Here is a 19,999-nt window from a genome sequence, read left to right as displayed (position 1 = left end):
CCTCTCCAGTCGGTTCAAAACTCTGCTGCCCGTCTCATCTTCCGCCAGGGTCGCTTTACTCATACTACCCCCTCTCCTCAAGACCCTTCACTGGCTCCCTATCCGTTTTGCATCCTGTTCAAACTTCTTCTACTAACCTATAAATGTACTCACTCTGCTGCTCCCCAGTATCTCTCCACACTCGTCCATCCCTACACCCCTTCCCGTGCACTCCGCTCCATGGATAAATCCTTCTTATCTGTTCCCTTCTCCACTACTGCCAACTCCAGACTTCGCGCCTTCTGTCTCGCTGCACCCTACGCCTGGAATAAACTTCCTGAGCCCCTACGTCTTGCCCCATCCTTGGCCACCTTTAAATCTAGACTGAAAGCCCACCTCTTTAACATTGCTTTTGACTCGTAACCACTCGCCTCCACCTACCCTCCTCTCTTCCTTCCCGTTCACATTAATTGATTTGATTTGCTTACTTTATTTATTTTTTTGTCTATTAGATTGTAAGCTCTTTGAGCAGGGACTGTCTTTCTTCTATGTTTGTGCAGCGCTGCGTATGCCTTGTAGTGCTATAGAAATGCTAAATAATAGTAGTAGTAGTAGTAGTATTGATAAATCACCTGGACAGGATAATATACATCCCAGGTATTGAAGGAACTCAAACATGAAATTGCTGATCTGCTGCAAGTGATCTGTAACCTATCGTTAAAATCATCTGTAGTACCAGAGGAATGGAGGGTGGCCAATGTCACACTGATTTTTAAAAAGAGTTACAGGGGTGATCTGAGTAATTACAGACCGGTAAGCCTGACTTCAGTGCCAGGCAAAATAGTGGAAACTATTATAAAGAATGAAATTACAGAACGTGTAGACAAACATGGTTTAATGGAACAGGTCAGCAAGGATTCAGCCATAGGAGGTCTTGCCTCACAAACTTGCTTCATTTCTTTGAAGGTGTGAATAAATATGTGGCTAAAGGTGAGCCGGTTGATGTAGTTTATCTAGATTTTTAGAAATCTTTTGACAAAGTTCCTCATGAGAGACACCTGAGAAAATTAAAGTCATGGCATAGGAGGCAATGTTCTGTTGTGGATTAGGAATTGGTTATTGGGCAGAAAACAGAGGATAGGGTTAAATAGTCATTTCTCTCAATGGATGAGAGTGAACAGCGGAGTGCTGCAGGGATCTGTACTGGGACCGGTGCTATTTAACATATTTATAAATGGTCTGGAAATCAGAATATGAGTGAGGTGACTAAACTTGCGGATGACACGGAAACTATTCAAAGTTGTCGAAAACACATGTGGATTGTGAAGAATTGCAGGAAGACCTTAGGAAACTGTAGGACTGGGCGTCCAAATGGCAGATGAATTTAATGTACACTACGTCATGCAAGGTTCCACGTTAGGAGTTACGGACCAAGAAAGGGATCTGGGTGTCGTCATCGTCGTCGATAATACACTGAAACCTTCTGCTCAGTGTGCTGCTGTGGCTAGGAAAGCGAATAGAATGTTGGGTATTGTTAGGAAAGGTATGGCAAACAGGTGTGAGGATGTTATAATGCTGTTATATTGCTCCATGGTGCGACCGCACCTTGAGTATTGTATTCAATTCTGGTCGCCGCATCTCAAGAAAGGAATTGGAATTGGAAAAAGGTGCAGCAAGGGTGACTAAAATGATAGCGGGGATGGGACGACTTCCCTATGAAGAAAGACTAAGGAGGCTAGGATTTTCAGCTTGGGAGGGAGACATGATAGAGGTATATAAATAATGAGTGGAGTGGAACAGGTGGATGTGAAGCGTCTGTGTCACGCTTTCCAGGGGGCATGCGATGAAACTACAGTGTAGTAAATTTAAAACAAATCGGAGAAATATTCTTCACCCAATGCATAATTAAACTCTAGAATTCGTTACCGGAGAACGTGGTGAAGGCGGTTAGCTTAGCAGAGTTTAAAAAGGGGTTAGACGGTTTCCTAAAGAACAAGTCCATAACCACTACTAAATGGACTTGGGAAAAATCCACAATTCCAGGAATAACATGTATAGAACGTTTGTACGTTTGGGAAGCTCACCAGGTGCCTTGGCCTGGATTGGCCGCTGTCGTGGACAGGATGCTGGCTCAATGGACCCTTAGTCTTTTCCCAGTGTGGCATTACTTATGTACACAAATGCAAAGTGATGCACATTGGAGAGAATAATCTGAATCATAGTTATCTGATGCTAGGGTCCACTTTAGGAGTCAGCACTCAAGAAAAAGACCTAGGTGGTGGTGTAGACAATACACTGAATCTTCAGCCCAGTGTGCGGTGTGGACAAAAAAAGCAAACAGGATGCTAGGGATTATTAGGAGAGGGATGTAAAATACGACCAAAAATATTATAATACTTCTGTATTGCTCTGTGGTGCGACCTCCCATTGAGTATCAAGTTCAATTCTGGTTGCTGTATCTCAAAAAAGATATAGCAGAATTAGAAAGGTTCAGGGGATGGAACAGATTCCGTATGAGAGGCTAAAGAGGTTAGGAGCTCTTCAGCTTTGGAAAAGAGGAACAGCTGAGGGGGGATATGGATTGAGGTCTACAAAAATCCTGAGTGGAGTGGAATGGGTGGAAGTGAAATGTTTCTCTCATTCAACAAGTACAAAGACCAGGGGGCACTCAATGAAACTGCATGGAAATACTGTTAAAACAAATAGGAGGAAATATTTTTTTCACTCAAAGAATAGTTAAGCTCTGGAACTCGTTGCCCGGGGGATGTGGTAACAGCGGTTAGGTATCTGGGTTTTAAAAAGGTTTGGACAAGTTCCTGGAGGAAAGGTCCATAGTCCACTATTGAGATGGACATGGAGGAAGCACCTGCTTGCCCTTGGATTGGTAGCATGAAATGGTGCTACTAATTGTGTTTCTGCTGCTACTTGTGATCTGAACTGGCCACTGCTGGAAGGAGTACTGGGCTGGTTGGACCATTGGTCCTGACCCAGTATGGCTGTTCTTGTTATCCTGTCACTTATTATTTACTCTCCCATCTTCATTACCAGTCCTGCACAAGCACCACTAAATCCTCTTGATTGACACAGCCCCTTGCCATAACAATGAGCAGCAGATACCAGCATCAGTCCACCAGGAGACCACTGCATGAATTACTGTGACATGGTACCTTTCAAAGCCTACTGAAGCCTTGAGACTCACTGTCATATTGGGCACATAGGTCCTTAGTCTGGTGAGACTGCATTTTCTTTTCTGTTTACCTACCACATGCTGTGAATATGGATATTCTCATGGTAGGGGGCATCATGAGTCCACAGTATTCACAGCTAGCACCAGGCATGATGGAAAGGTTGATTTCCCTAAAAACTAACCTCCTCCTGCTTGGTTTCTCTCAACATCTGTGTGAGTGGCAACAGAATTTTGCACATATCTGCACTAAATGAGTGCATTGCCCACAAACTTTGTCCTTGATGCGTCACTGCCTGCCTATTAGCTATTGGGACAAACATAAAATTTATTTTTTTCTTAGAAAGAAAGGATCAAGACCAGTGAAACACACACACTGCAGAAAATCAGCCAGTGTGAGTGAGTTTCATTCTGAAGTCTAGTTCTGCTGGCCCTACTGCAAAAAAACAAACAAATGAATTACTGGAAAAATCTGCTGTGCCCATGGTTCTAGTTCTTGCTGCTTATTCCCCTGCCCCCTTCCCCCCTGCATTTGAAGCCTTTCAGCCTTAGTCCTCTACAGATGTAAAAAGAACTCCTCAGAATGTTTCCCTTTGAAAATATGGGCTGCAGGGAAACAGTACGTTTGTACCTGCTTTGAAACAGACACAAAGCACATAAGTATGCATGTGGATCTCAAAATGAAATTCTACACTTATTGTTCCTCTCTAGCTGTAACCCCACACTTTGTTTTACCACAGATGAAAAGTATCACACTGTGAAATAGGATGCTTACTTTTACCCACCCTGGAGAGAAGCAGAATTAATACTTTTTTTTTTTTTTTTTGCACAGTTAAGCACTTTTACTCTACAGTTTGTAAAATCATTTGGCTATTGTTCCTATGATTGCTTAAGTTACATAACTGATTGTCACCAGATGGTGTGGAGGGAAGCACCATAAATGCATTCAGAAATTAATAGTGATAAGGTTTCAGAGATAATAAATTGCTGGTTATGCATTTTAACAGTTAGGTAATGCTACCCTAGGATTGCAGGGACAGAGAGAGAGATCCTTGATCTGACCAGTTTAACAGTTTATATGTTCTAAAGACAAACTGAGACAACAGTGTAGAAGGAGTGATAAATACCTAGAACATAGCCTCTAGTACAATTAGACCTAGATAAAACATGTTGAAGTAGATGCAGTCTCAAGGAGGAATGTGTCTTAAGGGCATTGGGGTGACAAGGCAGGTAAATAATAGTCCTGAAGAGAAACAGAGATGAGATGGGAAATTTGTTCACTCTGTCAGAGTTCTTTAGAACTTAAACTTGAACAGTTTTTCAGAGCTGTGGAGGAGAAATGGTTGGCTAGGAATTGACAGGTATGAAACTATTAGAGCTAACTCCCAGTTGGAGGAATTGCTGTTCTCTTGCTATCTGTGATTTGGGACCAATAAGCTTCCTTTTTTGGCACCACTCGTTTTTCGTTCTCTGGGACATCTGGAACAGAGAAAATGTATAGTTGCTTACCTGTAACGAGTGTTCTCTTGATCATCAGATAATGCATACACAACTGGTAGCCTTTCTCTCCGACTGCCAGCTTGGACGCTCTCTCCCTAGTTTTATTGTTTGAATTGCCACATCCAATCCGTACTAAGGAGTCCTTCTGCTCTAAGGCATGCTACTGTTCATGTCAGTTCTTTAAATAGCCAGATAGGACAATAATAAAAATTGAGAAACACAGAAAGTACCAATGAAAGAGGTAAGTGCAGGAAAAAGAAGTTTGCATGTATTCCTTGTTGCGGTTTGATATGCCCATTACACTATAAGGCCACCAAAGTGGTTAGCAATGTTGGGTCCTACACATTTTGTTATTAGTTTTTATTATTCCTTTTGTTTAGCTTTTTTTGTTTGTTTTTGAAGGGATGAAGAGTGTGATGGTGTGTATGCATTATCCTGATGACCATGAAGAAACATGTTCCAGATAAGTAACTATGCTTTCTCTGTGTTACAGGATAATGCATACACACTTGGGAGACTCCCTAGCTCAGGGTTGCTAGTTTCTTCATGGTAATGAAGCAACCCAGTGTGGAAATTATGGAAACATAAATAAACCTGGTTTAATGGGACAGAGTGATCATGGTATTAGCCAAGGGAAGTATCGCCTCACCATTTTGCTTCATCTCTTTGAAGGCGTGAATAAATATGTGGATAAAGGTGAGCTGGTTGATGTGGAGGGGCATAATCGAACGGGGACGACCATCTCTAAGGGCGCCTATCTCTAAGGACGTCACGGCGAAGGAGCAGGGAAACCTGTATTATCAAACACAGATGGGCGTCCATCTTTCGTTTCGATAATAAGGTCAGGGACACCCAAATCTCAACATTTAGGTCGACCTTAGAGATGGTCGACCTAATGTTGAGATGGTCGAAATTAGAGAAGGTCATCCCCCGGTTTTCGGCGATAATGACACGAGGAAGCCCATCTCAAAATGACCAAATCCAAGGCATGTTGGTCATGGGGAGGAGCCAGCCTTCGTAGTGCACTGGTCCCCCCTGACATGCCAGGACACCAACTGGGCACCCTAGAGGGACCTGCCCACGTGGACTTCAGAAATTGCTCCCAGGGCATAGCTCCCTTACCTTTGGTGCTGAGCACCCAACCTCCCCCCCCACAACTGTACACCACTACCATAGCCCTAAGGGGTGAAGGGGGGCACCTACATGTGGGTATAGTAGGTTTCGGGTGGGTTTTGAAGGGCTCACATTTACCACCACAAGTGTAACAGGTGGGGGGGGGGGGGGGGGCCTGGGTCTGCCTGCCTGAAGTGCACTGCACCCATTAAAACTGCTCCAGGGACCTGCATACTGCTGTCATGGAGCTGGGTATGACATTTGAGGCTGGCAAAAAAAAATCTTAACTTTTTTTTTTTTAGGGTGGGAGGGGGTTGGTGACCACTGGGGGAGTAAGGGGTGGTCATCTGGTCAGTTTGGGCACCTTTTTGAGGCTTGGTCGTGAAAAAAAATGGACCAAGTATTGTCGACCAAATGCTCATCAGGGCTGGCCTTCTTTTTTCCATTATCGGCCGGACACCCATCTCTTAAGCACTCCCCAGTCGCGCCTTCGCTACGCCTCCGACATGCCCCCGTGAACTTTGGTCATCCCTGCGACGGACTGCAGTTGAGGACACCCAAAATTAGCTTTCGATTATGCCAATTTGGGTGACCCTGAGAGGACGCCCATCTCCCGCTTTGTGTCGGAAGATGGGCGCCCTTCTCTTTCGAAAATGCCCGATAGTGTATCTAGATTTTCAGAAAGCTTTTCACAAAGTTCCTCATGAGCGAATCCTGAGAAAATTAAAGAGTCAAGGGATAGGAGGCAATGTTCTGTTGTGGATTAGGAATTGGTTATTGGTCAGAAACCGAGAGTAGGATTAAATGGCCGCAGGGATCTGTACTGGGACTGGTGCTATTTAATATGTTTATAAATTAACTGGAAATTGGAACGATGAGTGTGATGATTGAATTTGCAGATGACACAAAACTATTCAAGGTTGTTAAAACACATATGGACTGTGAAAAATTGCAGGAAGACTTTAGGAAATTGGAAGGCTGACATCTAAATGGCAGATGAAATTTAGTGTGGACAAATACAAAGTGTTGCACATTGTGAAGGTACCTGATTGAGTCCACCTTAGGGGTCAGCACCCAAGAGAAAGGTGTTGTACACAATATGCTGCAATATTTTGCCCAGTATGCAGCAGCGGCCATAAAAGAAACAGGATGCTAGCAATTATTAGGAAAGGGATGGTAAATAAGACCGAGAATACTATAATGCCTCTGTATTGCTCCATGGTGTGACCTCACCTTGAGTATTGCATTCAGTTCTGGCCGATGTATCTCAAAAAAGATATAGCAGAATTAGAAAAGGTTCAAAAAGAGTGACCAAAATCCTAAGGGGAATGGAACTCCTCCCACATGAGGAAAGGCTAAAGAGGTTAGGGCTATTCAGCTTGGAAAAGAGACAGCCAAGGAGAGTTATGATTGAGGTCTACAAAATCCTGAGTGGTGTAGAATGAGTAGAAGTGAATCGACTTTACTCTTTCAAAAAGTACAAAGACTAGGGAACACTCAATGAAGTTACATGGAAATACTTTTAAAACAAATAGGAGGAAATATTTTTTCACTCAACAAATAATTAAGCTCTGGAACTCTTTGCTGGGGGATGCAATAACTGTAGTTAGTATTTCTGGGTTAAAAAAGGTTTGGACAAGTTTCTGGAGGAAAGGTCGTCTGCTAATGAGACAGACATGGAGAAGTCACTGCCTGCCCTGGGACTGGTAGCATGGAATGTTGCTACTATTTGGGTTTCTGCCAGGTACTTGTGACCTAGATTGTCCACTGTTGGAAACATGATACTGGGCTAGATGGACCATTGATCTGACCCAGTATGGCTATTCTTATGTACTGCATACAAGACTGCTTGTAGCTCCAGGAAATTGATACGATAGGACATCTCTGTTGCAGACCAGAGTCTCTGAGTGTGAAATTGTTTAGGTGAGCTCCCCAACCTTGCAGAGAAGCATCTGTGGTCAGAATAAGATCTGTTGCAGGTAAACTGAAAGATGCTGTGGTCTGTAGGTTTGAAGAGTCCAGCCACAATGAGAGACCCTTCTTGATTTGAGGTTTTGACACAAACTGTTCATGTTGGTCCAATCGCATCTTGAGACCCCATTGAATGGGGTGCACACAGAATCTCACCATTGGAAGAACTACTGTTGTGGAAGACATGTGACTCAAATGTTTGAAAAGAGACCTGGCATTGCAGGTCCTCTTCATTCAAAACTGTGCTGTGAGCATATTAATGGTTTGTATGCGATCCTGAGGAAGACAGACTCTGGTTTGAGTGGTGTCGAGAAGTGCACCTATGAACTGAAGTGACTGAGTGGGAACCAGTTGAGACTTTCGCCTGTTGACAATCAAACCCAAAGATTATAGTGTTGAGAGTCTTTTGCAGGGCTTGGATGAGTTCTGGTCTGGAATGCTCAACAACAAGCCAGTTGTCTAAGTAAGGAAAGACAAATATTTGTTTCTACCTGAGATAGGCTTCTACCACTGCTAGAGTCTTGGTAAAAACTCTCTAAGCAGAGGACAGGCCAAATGGAAGAACTTTGTGTTGGAACAGTTGGTTTTGGAAAGAAAAGCAGAGATATTTCCAATGGTTGGGGTGGATTACAATGTGGGTCTGTGTCCTTCAAATCCACAGTTGCTAACCAACAACTACGAGAGATGAGAGGAAGGAATGATTGGAGAGACTGCATTCTTAATTTTTCATTCTGTATAAACATATTTAAATCTCTAAGGTCAAGGATGAGTTGTAGTCCCTGACTTCTTCAGGATTAGGAAATAACAAGAGTAAAAACCCTGATCTTTGCATAAATGGTTTACTGGGTCTATTACTTGAATGTGAGCAGTTTGAATTTCTTGAAAAAAGATGGAGGTCTGGTGGAGTGGAGGTTGAGAGGTGATAGGAAGGAAGTTTGGTAAAATTTATTTTGTAGGAAACAAGGAACCAGCAAAAAAAAGTGGAGGCACTCTCAATCCCTACGAAAGTCAAAAATAGGAGTAGGGTAGGCTGGCTCTTCGAGAACAACAAAGGAGACATATGTGCAATATATAAATCTTTATTGGGAAACACCAACCAGCTTATTTTCGAAAGAGAAAGACGCCCGTATTTCAACCCAAATCGGGAGATGGGTGCCTTTCTCTCATGGGCGCCCAAATTGGTATGATTGAAAGCCGATTTTGGGCGCATCCAACTGCAGTCTGTCGCAGGAACGGACAAAGTTGACAGGGGCGTGGTGAAGGCGGCACTGGGGCATGTTTATCGGCCGAGGAGAGATGGGCGCACTCAGCCAATAATGGAAAAAAGAAGGGCACCAGAAGCGAGAATTTGGGTCACTTTTTTTGAACCCTTTTTTTTCATGAACAAGTTCCCAAAAAGTGCCCCAACTGCCCACATGACCACCGGAGGGAATCGGGGATGACCTCCCCTGACTCCCCCAGTGGTCACTAACACCTCCTACCAAAAAAAAGAACTTTAAAAACTTTTTTTCCAGCCTGTATGCCAGCCTCAAATGTCATACCCAGCTCCATCACAGCACTACTACTACTACTACTAATCACTTCTATAGCGCTACAAGGCATACGCAGCGCTGTACACCATCGATAAAAAGTCCCTGCTCAAAGAGTTTACAATCAGGTCCCTGGTGCAGTTGTTAGTGGGTGCAGTGGACTTCAGGCAGGTGGACCCAGGCCCATCCCCCCCTACCTGTTACACTTGTGCTGCTAAATGGAAGCGCTCCAAACCGCCCCCAAAACCCACTGTACCCATATCTAGGTGCCCCCCTTCAGCCATAAGTGCTATGGTAATGGTGTAGATTTGTGGGCAGTGGGTTTTGGGGGGGGGGGGGTTTGGGGGGCTCAGCACCCAAGGTAAGGGAGCTATGAACTTGGGATGTATTTAAATTTTTTGTTGTTGTTACAAGTGCCCCCTAGGGTGCCTGGTTGGTGTCCTGGCATGTGAAGGAGGCTAGTGCACTACGAATCCTGGCCCCTCCCATGACCAAATGCCTTGGATTTGTTCATTTTTGAGCTTCGGTTTCCATTATCGCTGAAAACTGATACCCCCCAGCTCAAATCCGCCCAAATGCGATGCATTTGCCCAACACAAACCGTATTATCGAAACAAAAGATGGACGCCCATCTTTTTTGAAAATACAGTCTGGCCTGCCCCTTCGCGGACCCGTCCTTGGAGATAAACTCCCATGGAGATGGGTGTTCGCGTTCGATTATGCCCCTCCAAGTGACTTGACACAGCTGCCATGTTTTGCCACCAAAGTGCTGCCTCTGGAGTCTATAAAACATGTAAATGCTAGTATAAACATATAGGGGCTCTTTTACAAAGGTGCATAGGTACCTACACACATCAAATTGGCACTACCACATGGCTACCACGTGCCCCGGGCAGTAATTCCATTTTTGCCATGCACCTAAAACACGCAGTAGAAAATATTTTCTATTTTCTACCATGTGGCGCTTACCCTGCAGTAATAGGCAGTTGATGCGCATTGAATGCTTACCACCTGGTTAGTACGTGAGACCTTACCACTAAGTCAATGGGTGGTGGTAAGGGCTCAGGCCGAAAATGTACGCGTACTGTTTTAATTTTGCCGCACATCCATTTTCCAGCACAAACACATGCCTTTTCTTCAGGTGCACTGAGGAAATGGGACCAGCACTCATCCAAAACCCGTGCCTACACCACTGCAGGCCACTTTTAGGTGTGCCTTAGTAAGAGGCCCCATAGTATCATACAGAATTAAAATAAATATATTTGTTAATCACTGCTTCGAAAATCAGAGTGGTGTGAAAGCTGTTTATCATGTCCTGGTGCGGACTGAACCTTGTACTTTGAATACAAGTGTTTGGATATGGGTTGTTGAGAGTAAGAATTTTGCCAGATTTTAGCATGTAAGCCTTGTAAAATAGAGTGGGTAAGAATTGCAATTGGTCCTGAGGGAATGTCTAAGGCTTTTGAAATACTTCAAAAATCTTTTTTTATTCATGGCTGTTGTTTCTAAACCTACAGCCAGCTCCTTTAAAATTTTCTGAATAAATTTAGAATTAATGTCCTCAGGTGAGGGATCTTGCTTAAGTGGATCTGACTGATGAACTGTGTCAGCAAAGTGGAGGCTGAGGTCCAGGAGAGAAGAGCTGAATAGAAGGCTCTTCCTCTGAAGAAAGGTCTTCAACAGGTTCTGGAAAAGACTAAGGCCATTACTGAGACACTGGAGGACTTCGTGGTCTGACAGAGGGAGCTGGAGGAGTGTGAGACACCTGGAAGCGTGAATGGTGAAACAACAGAGGTGAAGAGACTACTGGAGGCAGTTGTAAAACATTTTGAAAGAGTTGTAATAGCAGAGAGGCAGCATCTTTTGTAGCCTGAAGTTCCCTCCATCCATGTCCAGCATTTCTTCTCTCTCCCCTCCTGTTCCCTGCCCTCCATCCACCCATGTCCAGCAGTGACCCTCCTCTCCCCTGCCCTGCATGAGCCCATACCCAGTGACCCTCCTCTCCCCTGACCTCCATCCACCCATGTCCAGCAGTGACCTCTCCCCTGCCCTGCATGTGCCCATACCCAGTGACCCTCCTCTCCCCTGCCCTCCATCCACCCATGTCCAGCAGTTGTGTGAACCATTTTCTAGTAAAGCATGAGAGACTCCTGAAATAATTAGACAGTCATGGGATAGGAGGCAATGTTCTGTTGTGGATTAGGAATTAGTTATTGGACAGAAACCGAGGGTAGGGTTAAATGGCCATTTCTCTCAGTAGAAGAGGGTGGATAGTGGAGTGCCGCAGGGATCTGTACTAGGACTGGAATCAGAACAAGTGAGTGATTAAATTTGCAGATGACACAAAACTATTCAAGGTTGTTAAAATACATGCAGACTGTGAAAAATTGCAGGAAGACCTTAAGAAATTGGAAAACTGGGCATCTGAATGGCAGATGGAATTTAATGTGGACAAATGCAAAGTGATGCACATTGGGAAGATATCCCAATCATAGTTACCTGATGCTAGGGTCCACCATGGGGGTGAGCACCCAAGAAGATCTAGGGGTTGTTGTTGACAATACACTGAAATCTTCTGTGCTTTTTTGACCGCAGCCACACATGGCAAACAGGCTGCTAGGAAGTATTAGGAAAGGTTATGATAAATAAGACCAAGAATACTATAATGTCTCTATTGCTCCATGGTGCGATCTCACCTTGAGTAGTGTATTCAGTTCTGGTCGCCATATCTCAAAAAAAGGTTTAGCAGAATTAGAAAGTGTTCAAAGAAGAGTGACCAAAATGATAAAGGGGATGGAACTCTTCTCATATGAGGAAAGGCTAAAGAGGTTAGGGCTCTTCAGTTTAGAAGAGACATCCAAAGGGAGATATGTTTGTGCAGCACTGCGTACGCCTTGTAGCGCTATAGAAATGCTAAATAGTAGTAATAGTAGTAGATATAATAGAGGTCTACAAAATCCAAAATCCTGAGTGGTGTAGAATGAGTAGAAGTGAATCAACTTTTTTACTCTTTCAAAAAGTACAAAGACTAGGGGACACTCAGTGAAGTTACGTGGAAATACCGTTAAAAACAAACAGGAGGAAATATTAACTCAACAAATAGTTAAGTTCTGGAATGTAGAAACAGCAGTTAGCATATCTAGGTTTAAAAAAAGATTTGCACAAATTACTGGATGAAAAGTCAATAGTCTGCTATCAAGACAGACATGTGAAAGCCACTGCTTGCCCTGGGATTGGTAGTATGGAATGTTGATACTATTTAGGTTTCTGCTAGGAATCTGTGACCAGGATTGGCCACTGCTGGAAACAGGATACTAGGCTAGATGGACCATTGGTCTGACCCAGTATGGTTATTCTTATGCTCTGGGACTAAAGGAGTTAGATACCCCTTAACCTCAGCCTCGAAGGCCGCAACCCAGTTTGGTTTTCAGGATTTCTCCAATAAATATGCATGAAATCTATTTGCATGCACTGCGTGCAAATAGATCTCAGGCATATTCATTGGGGAAATCTTGAAACCCCTACTGTGCTGTGGCCCTCAATGACCAAGTTTGCTCACTCATGACCTATCAGATTTTCTTAAAGTACTGGAAACTCTGTATATCAGTACTGTATATATGAAGGCAAATTCTAAGTATAGGTAACTGTTATGTACATTTCAATGAAGAGACCTGCAATGTAATAGCTGATTTGCTGCACACAGGCATTAGCAATTAGGGTACACATTAATTTTAATTTTTTGTCTTCATAAAAGACAGTCTCAATTTAAGTATCCAGACCAGTGAACAACACATACATCAGACTGTGAAACATCACTTAGTGAAGGGGAGAGTTTCTTTTTAAGCTCTTTAAGCATAGAGGAGTACAGGTGGACCAGGGCAATGTCAAATCACAAGATCAAGGGCTAAGAAAGCCAGCAACATGGAATCAGTCCATCTCACTGAACTAGTCTATTGGAGACAACCACCAGCTCAAGGGCCTTAAGTATCTGTAAGCTCACATGTTACACATGCAACGGGACAAACACAAAACTTTAAAGTTTCAATTATTCATTTGCTTGGTATAACAAAAGATCAAGAGTTAAATCCAGATAGTATAAGAATATCATAATGGATGTTGCAACTTTTTTTTTCTTTTTGTGATTTACATAATAGGGTTTGAACCTGTAAGAAAAAAAGTCAAAACTATGTAACTATAGGAAACAGAGAAAAGGGTAAGAAAAAACTGTGAACTTTATTTGTGAAGAAACATTATGATGTTGAACAAGATTAACCTATACAAAGAGAAAGAAAATAATTTGCACTGTTTCTATATCTATGCTGAATTACATATAATAATTGTCTTAACTTACCTGTTCCTTGAACAAAACTCTTGCTAGCACTTGAATATCTTTAATATTCAGCAGGGGAGTTAAGTCAGTTCTTAATAAACAAAGAATTGAATTTGTCTTTTAAAAGGATAGCTGGTTCTATTAAGTTTCCTGTGATCAACATGGAGCAATGGAACTTGTTTATATTTTCTTGCATCTCAGCCCTCTTTTTCTCAAACTCTGGGAGCCCGGGTTTAAATCATGGTCGAGAAGCTGGATTTGAGGGACTATGATGGGGTAGGGGGAACCTGTAGAAAAGCAGAAGGTCCACAGAACATTCTTCCCATTAATATCTCCAAATAACCCACTGTGCCACCAAGAGTTAAACAGTGGCAAAGATCCACAGTAGTATGCAGGCATGCATGCATGCTTTTCTGCACTTGCCCTATCAGCTGTTTTACATTAGCAAGAGTATAATGCAGGACCAAGGTGCTTTTTTTTAAAAATTTTGATCTACCATTTTCCTCTTGAAATACGAGTTGAAATTAAATGCAGTCTGAGTGTAGGACTTTGTAATAATTTCTGTTCTCCACATTCTGATACTGAGTATTGGTTAAACTGGGATTAATTCATAGGTGAAAAACCTTTTGGGTGTAAATGCTTTGGAAGGTACAATCATTTTCTCATTACAAGATTAGTGTTTAACTGGGGATGTGTAAACCTTTTTAGGAGGTTGCAAAATAATTCAACAAGCCAGAGGCATAAGAACAGGTGGATAATAGCCTCTCCACTTTGAAATGTGGCTCACCCGATCAGCAGCAGAAGCACCATAGGCTAATGACAGGTGTTAACATCTGCGCATATTAATTTCAAATCCCACCACAAAAATCAGTTCTAGCTACGCCACTGCCATGAATTGGCAAATGCTAAAGTTTCATTTCAAAATTCAAAACAGTCTCCAAAAAAAAAAAAAAAAGCCACTGAAGGCAAAATCCCTGCCAGATCTTCAGGAATCCAGTCCAGATCTGTAGGAAATCCTCTGTGGAGTTTGCAAACTGTAAATTTGCACTACATTTTAGTGAATCTACACATGCTCCTGCCCCTACTTTAGAAAAGAAGAGTTAATGGATTTTCCAGCAAGTCTCAGTGGAGCTCTGAACTCTGTTGAGCTTGGAACAGATAAATATACTTGACCTGATTCAATGTCAGAGTTTGTTGCAGTCTTCATTAGCAGGGATTTTTAATGTACTTTGAAATAATGTTTCGTCTATCAATGCTCTGAGTATATTTAATTGATATTTTAATGTACTGTAAATAATACATCTTTATTATCCCAGTTTGTGTGAATAATGTTAAGATAATGGATAAAAATCTTTAACCAGATTTTCAGTGAGATATGCAGTTCTACCAGATATCAAAGTTCTACTATATCTGTGGCTATGAAAACCACTTAAATCTAACTAGACAGTAACTGAACATTCAAAATAAAAATAGAGATGTATCTTGGCTACTCAAAATTGCTTCAACAAGTCCAATGAGTTCAGAAACATTTACACGGATAACTATAACAGTGTTATGGGAGGAAATGACCTCAGAAGCCTTAGTACACATCTAAAAAAATGTGTCCATAGATCAAGATTTTTACTTGATCAATGGTTTAGATAAGTTGTGCTTTTGATAAGTTTGAGTTGATAGACATTTGTAATGAAAAAAACAGTGATAAGTAGCAGCCATCTAAGATATAGCTGCTGATTAGGAGCTTTAGAATTTAAAAAAAATTATGAAAACTTGTAAAGGACTTTTTTTTTTTTGCAAATATTGCCACAATTATAAACCAAATGGAGGGTTTTGGCCAATGAAAGAAAACTCGAGCCACAAATTGACACTTTTTTAGGTTGTGTCCCTAAGGCTTTTTGAGGTATTTACTCCAGTAAACACTGTTACAGTTATCTGTGTATACATTCTGAACTCATTTGGACTTGCAGTAAGTGAATATTGCTACTGATCCAGTTAACATTTTGGCATACCCCATCCATTACCTCTCCTTAAGTTATCCATTCTGGGACCACAATATTAAAACAGATTAATCTAGTAATGTCTGGATTTTACTGGATAAATCAATCCCAATGGTTTTTACTTCTTGTTTCCTTGAAGCCTAGTAACATCTGTACATTAAGTTTCAATATCTTCTTAGATATTTGCCAGCCATTGACTTCGTTCCTGTCCATCTGCACCAGCTTGCTCCAGCCGCCTGCAAGTGCCTGCTGCTAACTTGTCAGCCATTGACTTACCTGCTCTCCATCAATCCCTTCAATTCCAAGCCTCCAATCCAGCTATCTGCTCTATCACCTCTATCACTACACATACACCTGTTACACCACAATCACTACTTATGGCCCCTGTCCACATCCTCTTCCTTGCCCTGTCCCTTCCTAATCTTTTCCCCCTCCCCTTACCGCTGTCTACTGCTGGAACTCATTGCCCACCCGTGTTCCCTCCCGTCCTGCTCACTACGGCATTCCTCACCACCTCTCTTGGCCCCCTCCTCCTTCCTCGCTCTTAACCTTCAACACCTCCTTCCTACCATTAACCCTTCACCTTTCCTCAGTGCACCCTGTCTTCGTCGCCTTCGTCGCTCAACCTCCCCCACCCTCCTCCGCACTCTCTTGCTCCTCCTCCTGCTATCCAAGGGAGACATTAATCCTAATCCAGGGCCCCCTAACCTGTCCTCCTCCTATCCATGCAAACGATTCCGTGATGTCTCCAATCTAGTTTCTATTCCCCTCCTCCCCCCTCTTCCCTCCCCTTCTCATGTGCCTTGTGGAATGCCCACTCGATCTGCAACAAACTGCCCTTCACCCACGATCTCTTCATCGTCTTTCCACCAAAACCCGCGTCTCCTCTTCCTCCACTTTCTATCTCAGTTGATAACACCTTCATCCTCCCCGTCTCATCTGCCCGCAACCTCAGAGTCATCTTTGACTCCTCCCTCTCCTTCTCTGCGCATATCCAGCAGACTGCCAAGACCTGCCGCTTCTTCCTCTTTAACATCAGCAAAATTCGCCCTTTCCTCTCTGAACACACCACCCGAACTCTCGTCCATGCTCTCATTACCTCTCGCCTTGACTACTGCAACTTACTCCTCACTGGCCTCCCACTTAGCCATCTATCCCCCCTTCAATCTGTTCAGAACTCTGCGGCACGTCTCATATTCCGCCAAAACCGATTTACTCATTTCACCCCTCTCCTCAGGTCACTTCACTGGCTTCCAATCAGATACCGCATTCAATTCAAGCTTCTCCTTCTTACCTACAAATGCATTCAGTCTGCTGCCCCTCACTACCTCTCCTCCCTCATCTCCCCCTATGTTCCCGCCCGTAACCTCTGTTCACAGGACAAATCCCTTCTCTCTGTACCCTTCTCCAACACCGCCAACTTCAGGCTCCGCTCATTCTGCCTCGCCTCACCCTATGCTTGGAACAACCTTCCTGAGCCCTTACGCCAAGCCCCCTCCCTGCCCATCTTCAAGTCTTTGCTTAAAACCCACCACTTCAATGCTGCATTCGGCACTTCTTACCGTTCACTAAATCCAGACTGCCCCAATTTGACCGCCCCTATCGGACTGTCCGTTCACTTGTCTATTAGATTGTAAGCTCCTTGAGCAGGGACCGTCCCTCTATGTTAAATTGTACAGCCCCGCATAACCCTAGTAGCGCTTTAGAAATGTTAAGTAGTAGTAAGTAGTAGTAGTAGTAATTTGGTAGTGGGTAAATGACAATATTTAGTAATAGCAGTATATATGCTATGATATACATACATGCAAAGGTTCCTAACTAGTTTCAATATAGCACAGTATATAACTGAACCAGATAATGAATTTGCAACTAAATCCACTATTGCAAGAGACTGAAATTATGCCCTAGGTTAGATGAACTGTTACTTCATGTTTATGCTCTTTAGTATGACTACAACAAAAGCTAAATTAATATGTAGCATAACACCATAAGATTTAATGAAAAATATATCCACCCAGTGGATCTCATCAAAATACAGACTGTATTACAAAGTCCAATAGGAAATATTTTCTCTATAAATTGAAATGTATTTTTTTTCTCTCTCTTTCTCTTTAGTGCAAGGACGGCTACAAATGAGGTCATCAGCTATAAAAAGGCCTACAAGAAATACAGTCCTGTGCATAATATAAAAGGCAGATGGCAGACATGGGTTGACCAGCATCTTATAACTCAAAAACTGAATCCTTTCAGTGATGAATTTGACTATGACTTAGCAATGGCAACACGCCTCCACAAGGGAGATGAGGGATATGGCCACCCGAAGGAAGGCACCAAAACTGCTGAAAGGGCTAAGCGAGCTGAAACACACATCTATCGAGAAATGAAGGATATGTGCTTCATTATCAAATCAATGGCAGAGCCCGGACCTGAGGGCAGAATCCAGGTCACATTTGGAGAGCTCTTTGATACATATGTGAATATTTCAGATAAGGTTGTTGGCATTCTCATGAGGGCCAGAAAACATAGATTAGTCCATTTTGAAGGTGAAATGCTCTGGCAAGGCAGAGATGATCATGTAATCATTACTTTACTGTAAAACATAGTCCATACTGGCAAAACTTGTAGCAGCATCTAGTTTTATCCAGCTGCCTAAACAATGCTCTGAACTTTCAACAAACTATTTTTATTTATTAGACATTGAAAACACTCATGTACATTTTGAGTTTAAAAACTCAACAGCATCAAGTAACCATCTCTGACTTTTTAAAACTGTACTTATTGACAGTAGAGCTAGTATAGAACCATAGGAGAATGGAAATGCAGAATAAAATCACACAGATCGTGATCATACTTATAATTACCTATGTATAATGTTAAATAAACATCTATGTATACGTTAAATTGTATTTGGAATTACACAAAACATAGCAACACCAAAAATGGATCCACCAATGCTGACAGAGAAACAGAAGACTTTTTCCAAAGGCAGGCTAGATAAGCCATATGGTCTTTTTCTAATGTCATGTTCTCTGTTTCTGTAGTTGAGGGACAATTTGAAGACAAACTTTCAACGAGAGCTTCATGGTTGTTCTAAGACATGCTGTTGGTTTTCACCAGCTTCATCAGACACAAAATATGTCACAAGAGAAAAATGAGCAAGTGAGACTTACAGATTAGTATGTGCAATTTAGAAAGCTTAAAAAAAAACCTGGTTTTTGATGCCCTCTTGGGTTTAAGTGGGTTTAGTTTACAATGTTCCAAGCTCAAGGTGAGTTACTTCTGTGTCCTAAAGGACTCACAACCTTAAGTACGTATGCTCCTGAGGCAATGCAAGTTTAAGAGGTCCCTTACTAAAGTGTGGTAACAAATTAGTGTGTGTTAAATGCTATGTAGCCCATAGGAATACAATGGGCTATGCTGCATTTAGCGTGCGCTAATTGTTAGTACACATTAAATCTGTTAACATGCCTTAGTAAAAAAGTGACTTACCCAAGGAGCAGCAACAGAATTTGATCCCTGGATTCCCTGATTCTCACTCTGCTCTAATCACTAGGCTTCTTTATTATATAGGTTCAGATTCAGGTTATTAGATTAACCGCTTAAAAGAAGAATCCACCAACGTGGAGTACAATACCTAAAATCTGAAGATTAATACGAAAATAATGCCAATAAACAATAGGAAAGAAAAGAATACAGAGAAAACTGAGTATGCTTCATCACCAGATCCTGGTGAACAACCCCCCTTCCTTATAACCCCCCCCCCCCCCAAAAAAAAAAAAAAAAAAAAGAGAACCACACCTACCCTAAATATCTGTGTTGAAAGTGTCACAAAAATAGTGAGCCTTCAACAAACGCTTAATGTAAGATGAGAAGATTCTGCCCACAAATATCCAAGTAGCTGGTTCCAAAGCATGGGACCCACCACACTGAACACTGCACTGCAAATTGAACACAAGAAAATCTGACGAAAAGACGGAAGAGTTAATAAAGATTGTTGAGCAGACAAGCCCAAGTCGATGTATAGGGTATAAAGAGTTGCCTAAGAAATGATGGACAACCTGTATGTAAAACTATGAACCATCACCAAACGTTTATACGAAATATGATGAGTAACTAGTATTATTCACTTAGTTAAGAAATTCTTGCAAGATTATACATTTAATTTGTTATATTTTACATGGTGTGTTTGCTGTGTTATGCTTGAATCTTATTATATAGATTTTATCATTGTAGGTTCTTTTTTTTTTACCATCTAGAACAGGGGTGTCCAACCTCAGCCCTCGCCAGATCGGATTTTCAGGATTTCCCCAATGAACATGAATGTGATCTATTTGCACACAATGGAGACAGTGCATGCAAATAGATCTCATGCATATTCATTGAAGAAATCTTGAAAACC

At 42.2% G+C, this 19,999-nt stretch overlaps 1 protein-coding gene across 2 annotated transcripts in view; it reads left to right on the top strand.

The window, feature by feature from the left end:
- ABRA (actin binding Rho activating protein) overlaps positions 1-19,706 on the top strand; it is a 29,437-nt gene extending 9,731 nt beyond the window's left edge. For both annotated transcript variants that reach the window (XM_030218035.1, XM_030218026.1), the window contains one exon: positions 17,716-19,706. In XM_030218035.1, the coding sequence (XP_030073895.1) occupies positions 17,716-18,196 (481 nt within the window). In that variant the 3' untranslated portion in view covers positions 18,197-19,706. The remainder of the gene's footprint in view (positions 1-17,715) is intronic.
- The last annotated feature ends 293 nt before the right edge of the window (positions 19,707-19,999 follow it).

Source organism: Microcaecilia unicolor, chromosome 1 (genome assembly GCF_901765095.1).
Source record: "Microcaecilia unicolor chromosome 1, aMicUni1.1, whole genome shotgun sequence".
NCBI lineage: Eukaryota > Metazoa > Chordata > Amphibia > Gymnophiona > Siphonopidae > Microcaecilia > Microcaecilia unicolor.
Note: the sequence above shows the minus strand (reverse complement) of the source record. Positions and strands in the feature narration are given on the sequence as shown.